General features: G+C 37.8%; 1 protein-coding gene across 3 annotated transcripts in view; it reads right to left on the bottom strand.

The window, feature by feature from the left end:
* Window positions 1-810: 810 nt before the first annotated feature.
* The window catches only part of gcgrb (glucagon receptor b), a 64,270-nt gene continuing 46,232 nt past the window's right edge, over window positions 811-18,848 (bottom strand). For 2 of the 3 annotated variants that reach the window (XM_028017658.1, XM_028017659.1), the window contains exons 2-14: window positions 17,078-17,222; window positions 16,818-16,914; window positions 16,606-16,713; window positions 13,695-13,783; window positions 13,337-13,455; window positions 11,956-12,112; window positions 10,611-10,770; window positions 7,625-7,685; window positions 7,389-7,458; window positions 5,917-6,005; window positions 4,929-5,073; window positions 3,058-3,099; window positions 811-2,748 (exon numbers count right to left, since the gene is read on the bottom strand). In XM_028017658.1, the coding sequence (XP_027873459.1) occupies window positions 2,332-2,748; window positions 3,058-3,099; window positions 4,929-5,073; window positions 5,917-6,005; window positions 7,389-7,458; window positions 7,625-7,685; window positions 10,611-10,770; window positions 11,956-12,112; window positions 13,337-13,455; window positions 13,695-13,783; window positions 16,606-16,713; window positions 16,818-16,914; window positions 17,078-17,131 (1,608 nt within the window). In that variant the 5' untranslated portion in view covers window positions 17,132-17,222 and the 3' untranslated portion in view covers window positions 811-2,331. Of the gene's footprint in view, window positions 2,749-3,057; window positions 3,100-4,928; window positions 5,074-5,916; window positions 6,006-7,388; window positions 7,459-7,624; window positions 7,686-10,610; window positions 10,771-11,955; window positions 12,123-13,336; window positions 13,456-13,694; window positions 13,784-16,605; window positions 16,714-16,817; window positions 16,915-17,077; window positions 17,223-18,848 lie in introns of those variants that run through there. The other variant, XM_028017660.1, reaches the window with a different exon arrangement.

Raw genomic sequence — 18,848 nt, 5'->3', positions numbered from 1 at the left:
TTCAATCGTTTCAAACTTCAGAGTCCACGCTTCCAGCAAGCAATCATTTCTCAATTTCCGAGGGTCCAGACCCTCTGAGTGAAGCAAAGCGTAGATCAAAGGGCTGCTTTTTTACGAGACGAGTCTAATACATAAAGTAAAAACACACACATCAAAAAAGTTTTATTTTGTGTCACCAGTTCATAAAATGTTTTCTTGGGGATCATGACAATTTTTTTGAGTAAAAAAGCTTTAAATTTGGGGCTTTGGCCTTTGTGGGGTGTCCAAGGAACACAAATATTTCCTTGGAACTCCTCCATTTTATCTAATCCCTTTGACTCATGAACTTTGACCCTTACTTAAGTAAGCGAGGCCAGGAGTGCTTCAGATCTCGCTCTGGGTTCTTCTGTGACCTCTTTGATGAATCACTGATGCACCCTGGAGTCATTTCAGTTGGTCAACAACAAAAACTTACTCATGAATATATAGCCTCTCACAGACTGACAGATGTCACTTAGTTTGTGCCTCAAATGATCTTTTCTTTGTGAAAATAAACCCGCCTTTCCTCAGCTGAGACATTAAAGTTTATGAGAAACAGAAGTCTGTAAGAGGCATGTAACTCTGACAGCTTACTGAACACTTAAGGCGTCTTCAAAGAACCTCATTTCCAAAAATACGATCAATTTCTTTAACCTGAATCAGGTGCAGTTTTTCACTCTAACGTGTTATCCTTATCATATTTTTCTTTTTCTGCAACAAACTTGGCAAAAGTATCTGTCAGTGTGCCGAGGAAATGTTAGAAAAACTCAATATGTATCCAAAGAGCAATTTTTTGCTGACATAATTTATTTTTTATGGATTCACAAAAAGAAATTAGACACAACCAGTTTTTTTTTTTACTTAAATCTTTTAAACCATGTACAGTTTGGCGACCTCTTGACAAATGCTTAAAGTTTAAAGTGGAAATTAAATATATCAAAAGTTAAGTTTCAACCATGTGCACTAGAAATAATAATCTGCCCCTTCACCCACCTGCCATTAACATTTTAATGTTTAATACTTTAATATAGTTACAATATACACGCCACATTCAAACACAAACTGTTTTCTGTCTCTTTTTTTATGGAAATCCTCGCTGGTTCAATTATTCTAGCACAACATTATAAAAATGGTTCTATATTTTTACAACATGTTGCTTCTGTAAATAAATATGATCCCTGACTCAAACTCCAGACAGAATAATATAAATACATAGAAATTAACTATTGGTGTTCTTTACATCACAATGTACAGGTCAGAGGTTATTTAACTGGATATAAAACCTTCACCAGAAAGTATTTTCATCAAATTTAACATCTTTACTTGGTGATGCATTCTGCTTAACACGATCTAATAGAAAACAAAAAGTATGGGTGCATAGAAAATGGCTGTGCAATTGTAGCAATTGAGAATTACATTCACTTTAATAAGATACACCAAATACATTTTCATAAAGGAAAGTCTTTTTTTCAATTTTTAGCAGTGATAGTGAATCTTTCACACAGAAATTTAACATAAGCACTATATGGACTACATGAAGATCAAATTATATGCAAGCGACAACAAAGTAGTTTAAATTTACTTATTTTTTTTCCCTATAGAGCAAAAATGTTTGTAAAAATGGATAGAATGTTGCCATTTGTATAAAAAAAACATAAAGCTTGAAAAATTGTCAACGCAGGACCCAACTGATGCAAAAATGTATATTATATTTATAGAACTGTTTTATTTTTTGGCATCGATTATTTTAAATCACAGTCATTTCAACACAATCACAGAGTCTTTTGGAAAATGAAAGCCATCCCCATCTTCAGTGCGGCTCCCTCGGCATGATGCGCTTTTACTACCGGCATTAAGTGCAACAATTCATTTGTCTCGAGTGAATCCCTCAGTCTGGCTCTTCTCATAACATCTGAGAAAATAAGAGCCGCGCTTGCTGCGCTCTTAAAGCCATCCTGTACCATGAGCAAGCGTCCGCTGCTGCAAACAAACCCGTAACCCCGTCAGTCCTCATGATGACAGACAGCAGCGGTGAAGGTTTGATGTTGGACATGTGGTCGTCCAAAACGTCTGCATTTACAGTAAAAAAAAAAACATGCTGCGCAGTCACGCTCATCGTTAAATCATTCTTACCGTCTTTCATAATCAATAAATATTACATTAAACATGGTAAGCTTATCTTTTGATTCCTTTTAGGAGTGATCTAAATGCGGTGTTTTTTGCATATATTTTTTTTCCATTTAGGTTGCCATCGGTGCACAATCTTTAGAAAGCTGAGAGTTTTGTGCTAAAAACAAAAACAAAATGTCGTCTTCAGACACTTGTTTCGTCTCCCTCCTGTGGGTACGAGCGGTGCTGCGCCCGATCCTCCAGGCTGATGTCCTCTGTCGTGCTGCTGCCCCTGCTGGTGGCGCCTCTCTGAGGTGGGAAGGTGAACTGCAGGGCTTGTCTATTTTTGGCGGATCTGGCTTTGCCCGTCCCGTTGCTGTAGGAGACCACCAGCCTGCGGTTTTCCTCAGCGGAGCAGGACGGGTGGCAGTTGGCCTTGTTGGACCGCGGCGAGTCATTGCTTGGGTCGCTGGCGTTGTTGTCCTGAAGGTCGGTCAGGTTCCCGGTGGCGATGCTGCCGCTCTTGACGTGCGGCGTCTGGCTGTGGGTGTGGCGGTATTCCTCGTCGATGTCCTTCCCCAGCTTCCACCTCTTCCACTTTTTCAGCATCTCGGACTGAACCTGAGAGGCGATTGGAGTGGAGAAGCACAAAGGAGCACAGACGACACGGAGCACTTTCGTTAGATGAAGGACAAGTTGGCCAACGACTGCATATAAAAGCTTAGATTTGTAGATGGCTATTGTTGCTGCACGATTTCTATTCAAGCTCAAAATGAAATAGCTTTTAGCTTTATAAGAGAAATAATAAGTGGTTGAACCAAGAACTTTGGCAATATAAAAAATGCTTCCTCTCTACAAATATCAAGCACTGCAACAATGGCAAAGATCAAATTAGAGTTTTTTTCTGGCATAAAAGCAAAAGCGCCTCACCTCTTTATTGACGAAGCAATACAGTATGGCAACCAGCAGGCCCTGCATTGAAAGTTGGACATTTAATCTGAACAATATAGACAATTTTGACATATTTTAAACAAATAGCTAAAACATGCAATATTCCTGCTTTCTCAATCTGCTGCTGTGAGTTGTTTTTAGTTGTTCTCGCCGTAACATCACTCACAACTTCATTCGACCAACCCTGGGAAGTAATTGAAGGAGTCGTAGTGTTGGCATGATTAAATCACGCTAATCGTGACTTAATCAGCTGTGGGACATCAGTTGAGGAACGTTGGACCCTAAACAGTCAAAGCGTTTTCATGTCATACAAGCGTAACAACATTGTGCCAAGTGGTTGTGTAACAAATTGGACCAGAGAGTGGAAGCAGATTTAAACATCACTTTTCAGCTCTTTTAAGTTTATTGAAGTGTTAACACTGGTTTAAGGGTTGAATTACTCTTTTTCACCTGAATAAATCAAGTGAAAGCTGGAAATGTCAGTTTGAAAAGTACAACTACAAGTGCAAATTTATGGCTAGTGTGGCAAAGTAAAAAGCTTTTTCCAATTTTAAGTACATTTAGCAATAAAAAGTGGAAGAAATACCATCTTCCAAGTTGTTCGGAAAGACTACTAACACACACACTCGCTTCTTATTGAATTTCATCTCGCCCAGAAGTTTAATTTCTTTTAGCAATTTATTAAAAAATTTGAGACTCATTTAATAGATTGCATAGAGTCACATATTTCAAGTGTTTATTTATTTGATTTGGATGAACATGGCTTCCACGTAAACTCAAATGTTGTCCTTTTGAAAAATGTAATTTCACACGAGAGAATTTAAACATATAAATGTTCTGAATTGTTTCAGAGAAGCATTCAGGCGTCCTGCTGAGGTATTCAGGAAGCCTATGCTACTTTAGCAGCAGCCATGGGTCTGATGTCTCCCTCTTGACAATACTCCATTGATTCTGTATGGGGATTAAATCAAGGCTGTTTGTTGGCCAATCAGGCACAATGAAACCATGATCAATAAAACAAATATTGGTACTTTTGGTAGTGTGAGTAGGTCCAAGTCCTGTTGGTAAATGATTTAAACATCTCCATTAAGATTGTCAGCTCAGGGAAGCATGAAATTCTCTAACATTTCCTTAAAGAGATCTGCAGTGATTTTGGTTCTGTGGACCATTCGGTTCTGTGTCTCCCTACTCCTCATCCAGTGAGACTTGAACACAATAAATTCAACAGTCGCAGCTCACGTCCTGGATACGTCTGTCTGCAGTGGCTCTTTAAGCTCTGACTCAAGCTGCCGTCGTCAAACTCTTCAAGGCGTTTCTTTTGTTTTGTTTTTTAAATCACCTCAGGCTGCAGTTCTCTCCTGCTGCTTGTGCACCTTTCCCTACCACATTATTCGGTCAACTCTACTCTCCGTTAAAATGCTCGGCTACAGCAGTCTGTGAACCGCCATCTTCTCTAATCTTCTTTACTTTTTTTGTCTTATGTTGTGCAAGACTTTTATGTTACGCAAGCTGCTAGCAAAGCAATATTTTGCATTTGTCATGTCATATTTGCATTTTTAGAGCTGCTGACTCTATTGTTTATCATCAGTGAGTTTATATTTTTTTAATTGAATTGCTTAAATAAATAAGGTAATTAATTTAATTTATTAAAATGCATTTGTTAGTGAAAAATAATTGAATGTGTAACCACATATATATATATGTTTATTGGACGGCTGGCTTTTGAAAGTACAGATAAAGCAAAGGAAAAAAACTTGTTTATTATTCTTATAAAGGGTATACTGTATACAGATAAAGAATGGGATTCATAATGCTCATATACTGTAGAAGGAAAGGTTGTGAGTTCAGACCTGGAAGGAGTTGAACAGGAGGTCACAGAAGAGGCGAATGAGGCGAAGCATGGAGCCCTTCGGGACAGACTCATCAATGACGAAGGTGAAGAGGATGGCGTGAATGCCGAGCAGCGGGATGAGAGTCAGCGTGGATTTCGCCAGCCTGCGCACGATGGGGGGAAAAGACAAGAAAATCAGTGAAGACTTTTTAAGTAGGACACATAGCAAAAAGGTAAACTCTTGTTTAAAATTCAACCACTTCAACAGACTTCCTCTGCAGAACATGTGGTGTAAAATTAAGATAGCAGAGTAAAGCTTTTAAAAAAAGAAAGTGAAAAATACAATATGCTGTACAAAAAGACAATGGTTGATTAATAATGGTGGATTTGCAATGCCATTTCCATTTCTAATGCTGTCTTCTGTTTGATTAAATTAATATAACATAAAATAATCATTGTTTTCCAATCCCGGGCAGTTGTGATTGTTTTACTATGTAGCACGGACCCAATGAATTATACTGAATATATCATCTAAAATATCTTAAAACAGAGTTCATTTCTCTGTAGAGATGCTGAGAAGCATCTTCACTTCCTTTCATTAAATATTTCCACCAAGGTTGGCTGATTCATCAATGTATTTGAATTTAAGCTCTGTGTCAACAAATGCTATTTAGCAAAGATGGCTGCATTTAAAGGTTCTGCTCTCAAACAAAAATGAAACATTTCTGTAGAGAAATTCAAGGTTAACAGTAAATATGATCTACAGAAGGGGATAGACTGGGATACGATTGAAAGACATTACTGGGACTATTCAACCAGTAAGGTCCGTGTCCCATCACAAAGCTTCATCTTTGGTTCAGGCTCTAGTATTTTTACCTGTTTTTGTGAGTTTTGGTACTGGAAATGTATCTTTAAGATTTACTGTCTCTTTAAAATTCTTCATGTTGTCGGCTTTCAAAAGTACCTTTATCTACTGATTAATTTTCAATAAGAGGGCATCATCTCACCTGAATTTGTAGTCAGTGTATCTCATCTGATGAGCTCTAAGTTTAGACATCAGGATTTTAATTATTCGGATGAAGATGAAGAAGTTAATCTGAAATATGACGAGAGTCACAGAAAAACAATTTAGAAACTGAGGAAAGAAATTTATGGAAAAACAAGGTTGACATTTTGAAGCTGCAGTAGATATTTTTGTAAAGGTTCTGCACATAAAAATGCATCACTTTGTTATGGGAATTTTCTTCTTCTTTCACTACTACTGATGGGGCGGGAATATCTGAACATGCAGGCGCATTTGTCTCCAAAGTAAAAGCATTACATTGAGAGTTACGCATGGTGATCGAGTTCATGTCCAATTCTGAAGATGCAGTTTTTAAAATTTTCTGTAGACTCTTAATAATACAGCTCTCAAGTTTTTGGAGTTCTAATTTTGCCAACATTTATCTTGCATGTAATCAGCAGTAAATCTCCAGAGGTTCTGATAAACTACTCTTAACATAAGCAAACATCCACATGTGAAAGTCTTGAACAACATTCACGACCATAATTATTTTGCATTCATTTACTAATGCTTTATTTATAAAGTACTGGTGAATGTTTTTGCATTCTGTCATGCAGCCTTAAATTTTTTTTTTTATTTGCACGGTGAGTGCTAGCATCTCATTTCTTGACTCCTGCTATGAGTTTATGTATATTGTAGCAGAAATTTAATATCAGAAAACCAACAGGTGTCGACAGCACTAATCTAAAAATTTTGCAGTCAGTCTTTCCGCTGGTTTTCAGCATTGTCCTGTAAATAGGGCTGTAACGCACATATCTGCACTACATCTAAATGGAAGGATGACTCATCATGTGGCTCAGAAGAGGGTCTTGTTATTGCAAACATTAACAAGAGATTGTTTGGTAACAAAAACAACAGTTTTTAATATATGCAAAGTGGATGAGGAGACCGTTTTTAAGCAACTTCAAAGAAGAAGGAGTGAGATTATTTTCTTTTCGGGAGAGCTGGGTGAGATTTGTGAAAGTGAGCAGGTGGGAGGATTATTAGTTTTCACCCCACCTTTCTCTGTCGTCTGAATGTAAGTGGCATCACTGACAAGGTTAAGGACAACCGAAAAGGTGTAATTCTGGTTATTTTCAAAGGCCTGAGAGTTTGATAAGCTGCTCTATTGAAATCCAAAGTTTCTTTAAGCGCAGCCTTGCCTCTCAGACCTCTGCTCACTCGGGCTAACACAAAAGGTACGCTGATGTTGCCGTTCCCCCTGCACAAATGCTGCTATTTTGGAAACTGCTGCAGGATTCAGAGTAGAATAACACAAGGAAAGGCTTCCTCTAGTTACTGGCCGCATTACTTTTCATACAAACTCTACCAAAGTGGAAGTTTTAAAATACTGAATTCATCCATTGTTCACATGTAAACTGGTAAAGGAGGGGAGCTACAACATAAAGAGAACCAGAGTGACAGACACAGACTTACCAAATAAGCAAACAATATGGGAGAACGGATTATCCACCAATACCCCATGTTAATATTCCTCTCCCAGCACCTAAAACACACACACATACACACCCCCACACACACAAATATAATACACTGCAGCTTATTGAGATTCTGTAAACGTTTTTTTTTTTTTTTAATTCTCTACAATATGAATAACCATCTGCCACTAAAAGCTTCAACAATGAAATCTCTTTCACATTTCATGTACTTACTCTATGTTCTCATACAGATATTTCACTGTGATCCACGGCAACACAAATATGAGAGGTGCACCTGAAAATAAGAGCAAGGTCACAAATGATCCGACTCAATCAAAGCAGCCTTTCTGGTCATGAGCAGACGTAACATTTATTTATTCTCTAACAATTTTATTGAGTTGTTATGCGGAATTAGACTGGTTCATTATTTGAAAAAATTTAAATATCAAGGTTTTCATCTTACTTGATGAGTACTTTAAAGATCTTTAACATGGACAAGATATCTATGGGGATCTGCAGCTGTTCCAGTTCACATAGCAGTAACTCAGTTGCATCATGTCAGCCAAATAGATAATTTAGCATGGTCATGAGCTGATTTCCACTCAGTGTTAGACCAGTCTTTCATTTCCGCTGTTGCATTAAACCAATAAAATGTAGCGTTATTGTGTCATACTGCAAATCTCGCAGTAAAACTCACAATATTTTACCAGCTGAGGGAGTTACCAATAATTAATGCACTACTTAACAAATTATAGGAGTAAGTTGTGTCACTGGATTGGAAATGTAATCCTTATAAGACTGCTTTCTGAAAACAATGAAATAAAATGTATATACTGTACAATCATACAGAATCTCTGTGACATAAACAGGCTGAACTGTAAAACAAAGAGGACGTTTCTGTTACGTCGCTGTTAAAAGAGCTGGCCCTGCTCTAGTTTATGTGAGTGTGTTAAAATGTGAACATTTGGGGGATAAAAATTCATCTTCTAACTCATTTGTTTGACCTGTCACTAACATATTAATAAAATAAACATCTTGGAATTGTATTAAGCTTTGCTTTTGTCTTTGGGAGTTCTTATTCTGATTTCTGTTCTGAGCACTACTCTTGCACGTTTTTCTTTTTTCTTCCTTTTACATTTTGCAGATACAGTATTATGAGGCTGAGCATGAAATGATCTCAGACATCTGTCAGCAAAGACGTTCCCTCTCTTCACAACAACTCCTGCATTTTTTTTGTTTTCTTCTTTCATCTGGTCTGAAGATTTAGATGGTTTGCAAAAGGAGCAGATATACTTAGTCTTACTTTGTGTCAGAAACATGTTTGTACGTCTGTTCCAAAAGCTTTGAGAAAAAACACTTTCTGTCTTGCTTTTGTAGTGATGAAGTGAATTATTTATGGGATCTTGTGAGTTTTGGGTGTTTTCAGAATAATAAAAAAAAAACAACAAGAGGGATTATTCACTTGATACCATAAGCAAATTATGAGACTGGAGCAATGTAGTACTACGCCCAAGACGCTTACAGGTTCTACAAGTTTTAATTATGAGAAAGGTAACGGTCAAACATAGAGATTGTGGAAAAGATTGTGGGAAACCTGAAGCTCATGTTTGTAATCTTATTGTTAAGGGACAATAACTCCACATACTGGTAACCAGTATAAGGAGATACAATTGGCGATTTGATTAATCCAGAAATGCTAGATTTGTTTATGGAATGCTAACTAACTCTAGATCAAATTCAAGATCAAAACACTGAGAGACTGTTTTCAAAAGCAGTAGTGTAATCATAATAAGTAAAGACAGCTGTGACGGCTTGCTAGCAGGTTAAGCTTTAGCAACGCTCCAGACTACCTGGTTTGTACTTATGTACTTAACTTTTTCAATAAGCTGCACAGTCACTCTATTAGGGTGAACCCAAATATAAGAAGACCTTTCAACTACATGTCAGGTGTCTAATAACTTTGTTTTGGTAGCAAGTTAAACAAAACAGGCAACTGAAGAGCTCACACATCTAGCTAAATGCTAACTGACATTGCATTTGCTGCTGGCGGATAATGCAATGGAGGAAAATGAAGTGGACAGGTGGAGAAGGAGGACTTAATTCCCTCTGCTCACAGACTGAAAAACACTCCTATTTTTGCACTAAAGCAATGTATCCCTTCTGTTTTTATCAATTCTCTTGTTTTCCTATCATTGGCACTCAGAGATGCAACTTAATGGCAGTTGAAACTTTTAAAGTAAAACCTTAATTGGCTGCATTTGAATTCATTTAGGAATTTCAAGCAAAAGTAAAAAAAAAAAAAAGTATACTACAGCAGTAGTCTTGATTATTCTAAAAAACTCCAGAGTTCAGCTTCCCCAGGCGAAATCAAGGCGAGACCAAAACTTCAAATATGTCGTCTTGAGACTGAGACCTGCCTTGAGTGAACTACTTCTAACACTCAAGCTCCTAATATTAGAATATCTCCTCACATCGCTTAAGACTCCATGAATTTAATTCAGATTCTTGAAGGTAAAACAGTTTATCGTCCCAATGCTAATCCAGGACCTCTGTATAGATGTTGTTATATGCATAAGAATTTGCATCAAACCATTTATAGGAGGAGTCTTCAAATCCAGGCCTTGAGGGTTGGTGTCCTGCATCTTTTAGACACGACCCTGATCCAACACACCTGAATCAAATGGCTGAGTTGCCTCCTCAATACGCAGTCAAGTTCTCCAAAGTCCTGCTCAGGGTCTTATTTATTCACTCAGGTGTGCTGAATCAGAGACGCGTCTAAAAGTTGCAGGACACCAAGTCTGAAGACCCCTGGTCTTTGGTATCACACACACACTGCATGAAAAGTGTACCATAGATAAAGTTTGACAGGTAAATGATTGATTGACAGAGGTATCTCGGTAAAAGTTATGAAGCATGAGCCGTTGATGGGTTCAATTTTAAAGAGTAACAGAGTTGGAAAAGCCCAAAAGGCTCAATTGAACTCCTGGCTGTTCTGGTGCCAGGGGGCGATTTATTAATGCATTTGTTAAGAGAATGTCTGACACAATGTTTCAGAGTTTTTCAATGCCTGTAATTGATCCAGAATAGATCATAAAACATTTATTTCTGCCTAACCATTATCCTGATAACTTTGCTATCAGACAATAGAAAATGTAAAGTCTCCCCGTCTGTCAGATTTTGTGTTGGGTAAACGTGTCTGTGTCTCAGTTTGGGTTCTGACCCCAGCCGATGGCCAAGTAAATGTAGAAGTATTTCTTCTCGCTGAAAACAGTGATGACGAGGAGGCTGTGCAGATAGATGCCTTCCACCAGCAGCCAGTAGTTGTTGGCGATCACGCTGTACTGCATCATCACCATGGCGCCTCGGCACCACATCACGGCCTGAAATACAACACGGTGAAGGAGAAGGAGAAAAACAAAGCTAAGATACTCCTACGTTTTAGGACACCATGAGTGATCCATCAACATTCAAAACCTCTACATGCAGATGTTCATCTTTATCTTGAGATAAAAATATTGGCTTTTCAAGTATCAAGTAGATACATCAAAGTGGACTTCAGCTTTTTAGTTAAAAACTGCTGTTTGTTGTGTTGACCACTTTCCTGATGAAACTACATAGGACCTAAACAATGAATTTGTGGAAAATGTGCACTGGTATCATCACCAGAGAGACAGTGTCAGGTATGGAGTTTAATTGGGCCAAAGCCAAGACTGCTATTGGAGGACAAAGAATCGCCTGATTTAATTTGAACACAAAGCAATAAAACAGGGCATCAAAAGTTCCTCGGTGTTTTCCCTTAAATAGAGAACATTAGCTAAGATTGCTCTTTCAAAACAGGTTAGTTTTACACACCTGATGGCATGTTCCTGTTTTGATTAAGTGCTCTTCAGATTTTTGGTTGATTGGTTCAGACACAGAACTGTCCCACTTGAAATGAAACAAATATTTACTAAAGTCCAGGTAAAGAAAAACTGTGTTGTTTTTTTTTCTTCATTTAAATATCAGGGAAGAACTTCAAAGAAGAAAGACAAGGCTGAGTAAACAGATTGCTGTTGATTTGTAACCATAATTGATGTAATATGTCTCGACATAAAATCAATATTTAATCGGCTTCTTATTCGGCGACAGGCCCAGTGCAACGGCTGCCGAATTTTAAAACATATGTGGGCTGGGAACGCTAAATGTCTCATTGTGGAAAATCTGTAAGTTTTATAACAAGTCACTTTTTCCCAGTAGCTGTGTTATGCTCCTTTTCTGAATATTCTGTATTGTAGATACACCTTATTAGGAACATTTAAGTTCATGTTCGGTTTATTCTAGGATTTTGGAGTCGCTTGGATCTTGGAGTAGCACCGAACGCGAGTGCAGCATGCGCTAATTAAAGGTTGGAAAACAAGTATGATTTGCTCATTTTTGTGTTCCTAAGAACTAGTAGTGATTTAAGCTACAAGATAACAGTTGAAATAAATCCCAGCTTTTCTCAAAGTGTCATAATGATGTCACTGATTTGAAAAAAAAAAAAGAAAAGGAAAACGCGTGACAGCTGGTGATCTTGATGTTCTTACTGGTATGTTGACCCAGGCCTGTGTCTGGGCATCGCTGCCACTCTTTGGGTCCAGCATCGGGCTCAGCAGAGCGTCTTTGATCAGAATCGAAACCGCTCTCAGGATGAACGAAGCAAACAGGTTCATGTGGATGTTGTTCCTCATGCAGTGAAGCTTCCTATGAAGAACTGACCATGTGGATTATTTATATTTTTGTACTGGTCACATTTATAAATCAATCCACTATAGTTTTCTTTTCATTCCCCCTATCAATTTTTAGTCTTCTCTATCATTATTCTTCACTTCTTAGCTTTCTTCTAGTTTTTGGATCGTCACATTTTAACATCAAGTAAAGATATCCTGGGTAAATACAAAACCTGTTTTCAGGTGAAGATTAAACTTTAAAGACATAAGAAACATCTTGGTCCAATGGGAAATTATACTGCAAATTACAGTTTTTTGTTTCAGTTCAGTTTACAAGTTTAGGCAAGATTACTTGCTGTCCTGCAGAATCAATAAACTAAAATAAAACTTGTCTGTCCTAAAAGTCAAATGTCATAGCCCCAGCTATAGAAATTCAGCATACAGACTCTACATCTAAAGAGAAACTAAACATACATTAACTTTATTTTGCAGATGAACTGCCTAAATGTATCCTTATCCTAAGTGAGTCTTCAGACATACCTCCTTTACACAATGAGGCAGAAATGCACAGGGTATACATGTGTTTTCTTGACAAAAACACATGTATACCCTATAAATAACAATATATATGTATATCTGCTTTTATTTTCAACTATGATAGTTTTGGTCCTCCAGAAAAAAACCTCAGACATTAAGATAATTCGGCAAAACGGGTTAACATTTCTCTGCAGTGATAAAAGAAGTCACAAATGCTTGGTGGTAGTTGTTTCTGGCAGCAGTGGAGCGGCTGCTTGTTAGCTACAAGGGGCCATTACTTTTTCACATAGTACCATCCGGCTGGTTTGGAAAACCATTTATTCTTAAAAAACTTATTTACTCAAGGTTCCTTTGCCTGTTGTGAAAAGTCGCTTGGCAATCAACAATGTGTTGTGAAACAACAACAAAAAGAAAATAGAAATAATTTGTAGAGGGGAAAACTACTTTTCACAACAATTTATTTTTGCCTTTTCATCATCTTCCGCCGGTTTAATTCTTGAATTGTCTCATTTCCATTCTTATACATTTATCCTCTTGAATATCTACATATATCATGTGGCTGTGTTTTTATTAAATGTATTTTTCAATTGCTTTCTTATTTCCCCAGATTTCTACCTTGGAACTCAGTTTCCCCTCTCTTTCTTTCTTTTTTTTTCCAGAAATGCATTTTCCCTCGTCTTCATACCTGCGGCTGTTTCTCTATGTTTTATCCATATCGTACCTGAAGCTGATGAGAATGGCCAGGGCCAGGAGCAGTGCTCCGAGTGACAGAGAGTATCCCACTGTGTACATGATGCGCAGCTTGCTGAGGATGCGGCCATACTGCTGCTGCAAACCCGACTGAAACGCAAACACGGTTACCTTTAAAGCATCCACGCTCCTCACACACACACACCCCCACACCCCCACACACACACCCACACCCACACACACACACACACACAAAACGTAGAAAAGAACTCTCTGTGAACAGATGGGAAGATTTTACATTCTATCTTTCTAGATTGTGTCAAAGTCAAAGAATCCCCCGACCATCTGTCATACGTTCAGAGCTAAATATTCACAAAGATTTCACACACCTCGCCGGGATCGTCCTCACATTCGCTGGTGTTCTTTTGTCCCCATTTGCCGTCTTCGTTGCAGACTCTGTAGACCAAACCCCGCTGAACTGTTCACAAAGACACAGCATATGTCGTATGAGGCTGGGTTCAACCGTTCAGAAAGGAAGAAAGAAAGAAAGAAATAAAGAAGAGATATTTATCTCAGAATTGCAACAAAATGTCATCATGTGGTGAAGAAACATCTCCACCTGGAAGCTGTGTTTAGCTCACCTTAACGTCATACTGTTGAGAAAATTATGTTTTGTTTTCACATTGAGTGAGTGGTCAGTTAAAAACACTGGGGATTTTCAGTGGAATGTATTTACACTCCATATTTCACGATGGAGTGCGGATTTGTTGCATGACTATTTTTTTGTTGACTCTTTGGTCTAAACCAAGATAGGAGCAACAAAGTCCGTCTTTGCTGTGCTGAATTCCTATAAAAAAGTTTATTATTACAGTTTGTTCAGTTTTTCACTGCTATCATCATTAATGCTAAGAGTCTCTCTCGACTTCAGTAACATAAATGTAAAAATGACTTATGATTTAATAGCAAAATCACACTGCTTTGATAGAGTAAAGCGTATCACACAATTTCCTATTATTTGGTGGGAGACCAAGACGGATCTGACCTTCAGGGTTTAAACTCTGGTAAAATCCATTTAATTTATCTCTCATCCAACAAATTGCAGGTTTCACTTCATTCATTCATTTTTTTTCTTTCATTTGATTAAATTGCAAGGGCACAGGAAGAGCTCGGTTTTTGTAGTGAATCCTTCTCCTCCATTGAATCCACAGTATCAACAGCACTGGATGAGCGCTGCATCCTTGATGTGATTTTCAAAGAAGCTGATGTCAATCAGTTCTGACGGCTTCAGACTAAAACGCCTTTTAAATGCACATTTGGAAAAAAAGAAAACTGCTATAAGACTCGAAATATTTTATTATTATTTTGAACAAAAGAAAGATCTTAAATGTACTGTTGTTTTGTTGGCTAGGAAGAGTCCTCCTCCTGTGATGTAAAGGCCCAGTTAACCTTTCTCTTCATGAGTGTTCATATAAATCGAGATCTTTTCAAAGCTATTATTCTGTACTGAATGTCGATAATAGTAAAAGCCTTTTACTTAGGCCTTTTTTAGGAAAAAAAGCCCCCCAAAATCCTCTTTAAAGGCCGAAGATGTGCTTCCACAATTGCGATTTCTAGTTGCAACTTTGTAAACAAGCACACCACACAGACGCTGACTTTGGCTTATCTCGACAAATTCAACCGCTATGAGCGGTGCAGCGATAATGAGAAAACAGCAGCACTGCGCAGTTAGAAATTTTACCCCAGAGAGTGAGTTCAATTTAACAAGCTGTAGCACCAACACAATGTGATAACAGAGGGAAAATTATCTTTAGAGTTTAATTTTAATTAACGGAAAAAAGCTCGGGTCATAATTACGTGTCTGAAAGTTCAATGATGAGCATTTTATTACAGTACAAGAATCTGTACCAAGAGTTGAAAAGAGGCAGATGGCATGGCAAATAAAATCATCTATTAACAACATTTATATCGCATAGAAAACGTTTTCACCACCTTTGATATTTTGACCTATTTATTGCTTTTATATATCAATCATGATGAGATTTTACATGGAAAAACTAAAAAAAACAAATGAAAACTAACATCTACAAAATAATGACAATTAAATAAAAATATGTACCATACAAAGAGCGATTGCAAAAAAGTTTTCACCCACCTTTCAAGTCAATATTTAGTAGATGCACCTTTGGCAACAATCACAACTCAAAGTTATTTTGTAAGAGCTCTATGCAGCATGAATTATCCTGTTTCTCTTTTTTAGAAATTTAAGAAGCCATGACACTCCCAAATAAAAACAATGGTTATTATTTTTACTATTTTAAACAGTTCAAAAACATTGGGATGTTTTTCCTGTTGTTCTGGACTTTGGTTTGGACAGAAAACGTAAAGTATATAGGCAAAACTCATTACAGCTAAACATGGAAGGAAGACATTCAGGCGACGGATTAGAGCGCTTGCATGAGGCTATGATTCGCTGTATGTTGCTCGATAATCTCCAGTTGAAGGTTCAAATGTTGTCTTTGATCTGATCTTGTAGAAGAACATTAACACAAGTATCAGTTGTTCAAATTGACCAAAGCAACAAAGATCAATTTTTAAGCAGCAGCATAATCTGATACTGAGAGCGTTTTGGAAATTATAACTTTTGATTTAACTGTGTTTAATTAATGGATAAGGGTAGGGGATAAAACATCAATAAATAAATGTTTTGTTGTTGTTGTTGTTTTTTTACCACAATTAATTGCATCCTGACAAATTGTACAAAATCAACTTTCAGCAGATACTATAAATTCTATTAAATCTAATGCAACTCTCTCTTTTTTTAATACAAAGCTATTTGCTCTGGCTGCAATTTGCATAAATGTTTTTTTTAAAAATCCCTAAATATTTGTATAATTCCGGGTTTGAATGGGAATCTTTTAACTCTGTGAATTTGTCTTAAAAGATCCGCCTTAGCTTCTGGTTCCTGAACAAGAAGAAGACTCAAACTCAGGTTTGCTCATGTTTAGCACCTGAAAATACCTCGGTGAATTTATGTTTTAGACAATAACTTATAAAGTCGACCTGCCATTAGTAACCCACGAATTTCTGTTCTTCTGACATAGAGGCCAATTTCTCTATAGCAACCACTGAAAGTTATAACAATGCAGTTTCTCTTATCATCCTGCACACACAATATGGTGGTAGCAAGGTTTAAAAAAAAACAAATTCATTCTTATATAAGTGCCAACATTTTTGTTCTTGCTATGTCATGCAGTTTTACTGTGAATTACCTCCTTTTTTTCTTTTAACAGTCTTACTGACCTTTTCGATGCCATGGCAGGAATGTTGGGCAGGAGACATTTACAGTAGTACCTGGACGTCCATCAGGCCAGCAGGCATACAAATCAAAGGTTCTGTTACACACCAACCCTGTAACACACACACACACACACACACATAACAACACTTAATTGTTGCTTTGAATGGATGTAAGTCAGACATTAAATTTACCTTCATGAAGTTCAATCGCTCACCTGTGGCAGGGGGCGTGGAATTGATCTGGCTTGTGCAATTGTCCTTGTAGTTGCTCCACTTCTCCTTCACAAGCTCCAGAGAGTTAGCAAAGGACACCTGCAACGGAGAGGCTCCGTGAGGCTTCAGCAACACAACAGCCTCTTCTTTACGGCATCTCAGTCTCACTCAGCGGTACCCAAGGATGAGTGGATTAGGGAGGGATTAAAGTTGTGTTTAATTTTATGTGTGAAAGACAGGGAGGGTATTAGTAACACTGTACCTTAGTGCAGCTGGAGAGCGTAAGCAAGGCCAAGAGGAGACACACCTGGGACATCCCACCGATGCTGGGAAGATGGGGGTTGGTGGGGACCAGAAGACAGAGGAATCCCACATGAGGCAGGCTCGGCCCTATTTCACCCCACGGCCTGAACACACACACGCATACAAAAAATAAAAAATAAAATAGAGAGGATTTATTTTCTGAGAGTATGGTGGAGGTGGCTGGAGCTAGACGTTTACGGCCTAACATTTCGCAGCATCGATGTCAAACACATGCTGTTCCATGTCGGCCTTTAGAAAAATAAAGATGCCCACGACACCCCAACTCATTTCAGGTCAGTGCACAGCTTTTCAGAGAATGAGCAATCCATAATGTGACGCAGCGCTGTCACTAATGGTCTACAGTACATACACAGGATCTCTTGTCAATAATTCAAAACAGAGTTTTTAAAAACATCAGCTCATGCCGTGCAACGATTGGTTCATCATAACAGACACTGTGCAGTACCTAGAAGAAGTATTTGTACTTTTTTAAAAATCTATGCATATTTTGTTGTATTACCACCACATAATTCAAAATACTTTATTACGATATCATGTGACAGATAGATGCAAAGTGGTGCACATCTGTGAAGTGGAAGGAAATTGATGAATGGTTTTCAAATTATACCACAAATACAATCATGCTTATGGCGAACATTGCAAATAAGATTTCAATAAACATAGATTATTTTAACTTAGATTTTTTAATAAATCAAAAACATATATATTTTCTTTAAAAAATATAGAATTAAAAATGCATGATTTAAAGAGTTAGTAGATTCTGTTGTTTTAGTTTTGTATTACTGCTTATTTTCCCTTCAACTTTATAATTTATACTGATTTTACACTTTTATTGTGTTCGAAATAAACAAATATATTTTCTAAGGGCCCTGCAGTGCCTCCTGACGGCCCTCAGGGGGCAGCGGCCTCTACTTTGAAAAAAACATCGTTAGAGAACATTAGCGAACAAATAGCATCATGGAGAACCACAGCAGACAGACAGGTCAGTGAGAGTGACGTGGAGAAGCTTGGTTAGGGATTAAAATGACATTCCAATGTTTAAAACGAACAAGAAATACTTTTCAGTTTATCATCCACAAAGAAAATATTTGGCACAACTACAAACTTAGCGGGGCCGTCAAGCAGTGCATTAATCAATAAAATTGCCAAGAGACCCATTGTGACTGCAGGCGTCCAGGTTGGAGGCTCTGTTAGTCTGACAGCTATAAGCTCCTCCACAAATCTGGTTGTTATGGAAGAGTGGAAAAAAGAAACACATAGTGGAGACGTCCTGTTTTAACTTACCACTACTGCCAGGAGACCTGCTGGGGAAACTAAATGTAGCAGAACGCTGTACTCAGATGCATGACTGAGGCTCTACATCATGGTTAGCTGAACAACATAGAACAACACTTTACCCTGAACACACCATCCTCACAATGAAACACGGCAGTGGCAGCATAATGCTGAACAGGTTCTTTTCTTTAGCAGGAAACGGGAAACTGCAGCTGGGCATAGTTAGTGGGAAGATGGGTGCAAAGCCAGGGTTTATACCAAAGTATGTACATTTTTTGAAGAATCTAAGGCAATTCTTGAAAATTAATGTTTACAAACAATTTCCATCTAATCTGACTGAGCATCAGGCATTTTGCAAAAAAAATAAATAAAAGAATGGGTTAAAATTTCAAGGTGGCATGAGGTTGCTAATGAAATATGTGGCACACTTTTAA

This window comes from Xiphophorus couchianus, chromosome 5 (genome assembly GCF_001444195.1).
Source record: "Xiphophorus couchianus chromosome 5, X_couchianus-1.0, whole genome shotgun sequence".
NCBI lineage: Eukaryota > Metazoa > Chordata > Actinopteri > Cyprinodontiformes > Poeciliidae > Xiphophorus > Xiphophorus couchianus.
The sequence above is the reverse complement of the archived record's forward strand: the minus strand, read 5'-3'. Positions and strand labels throughout refer to the sequence as shown.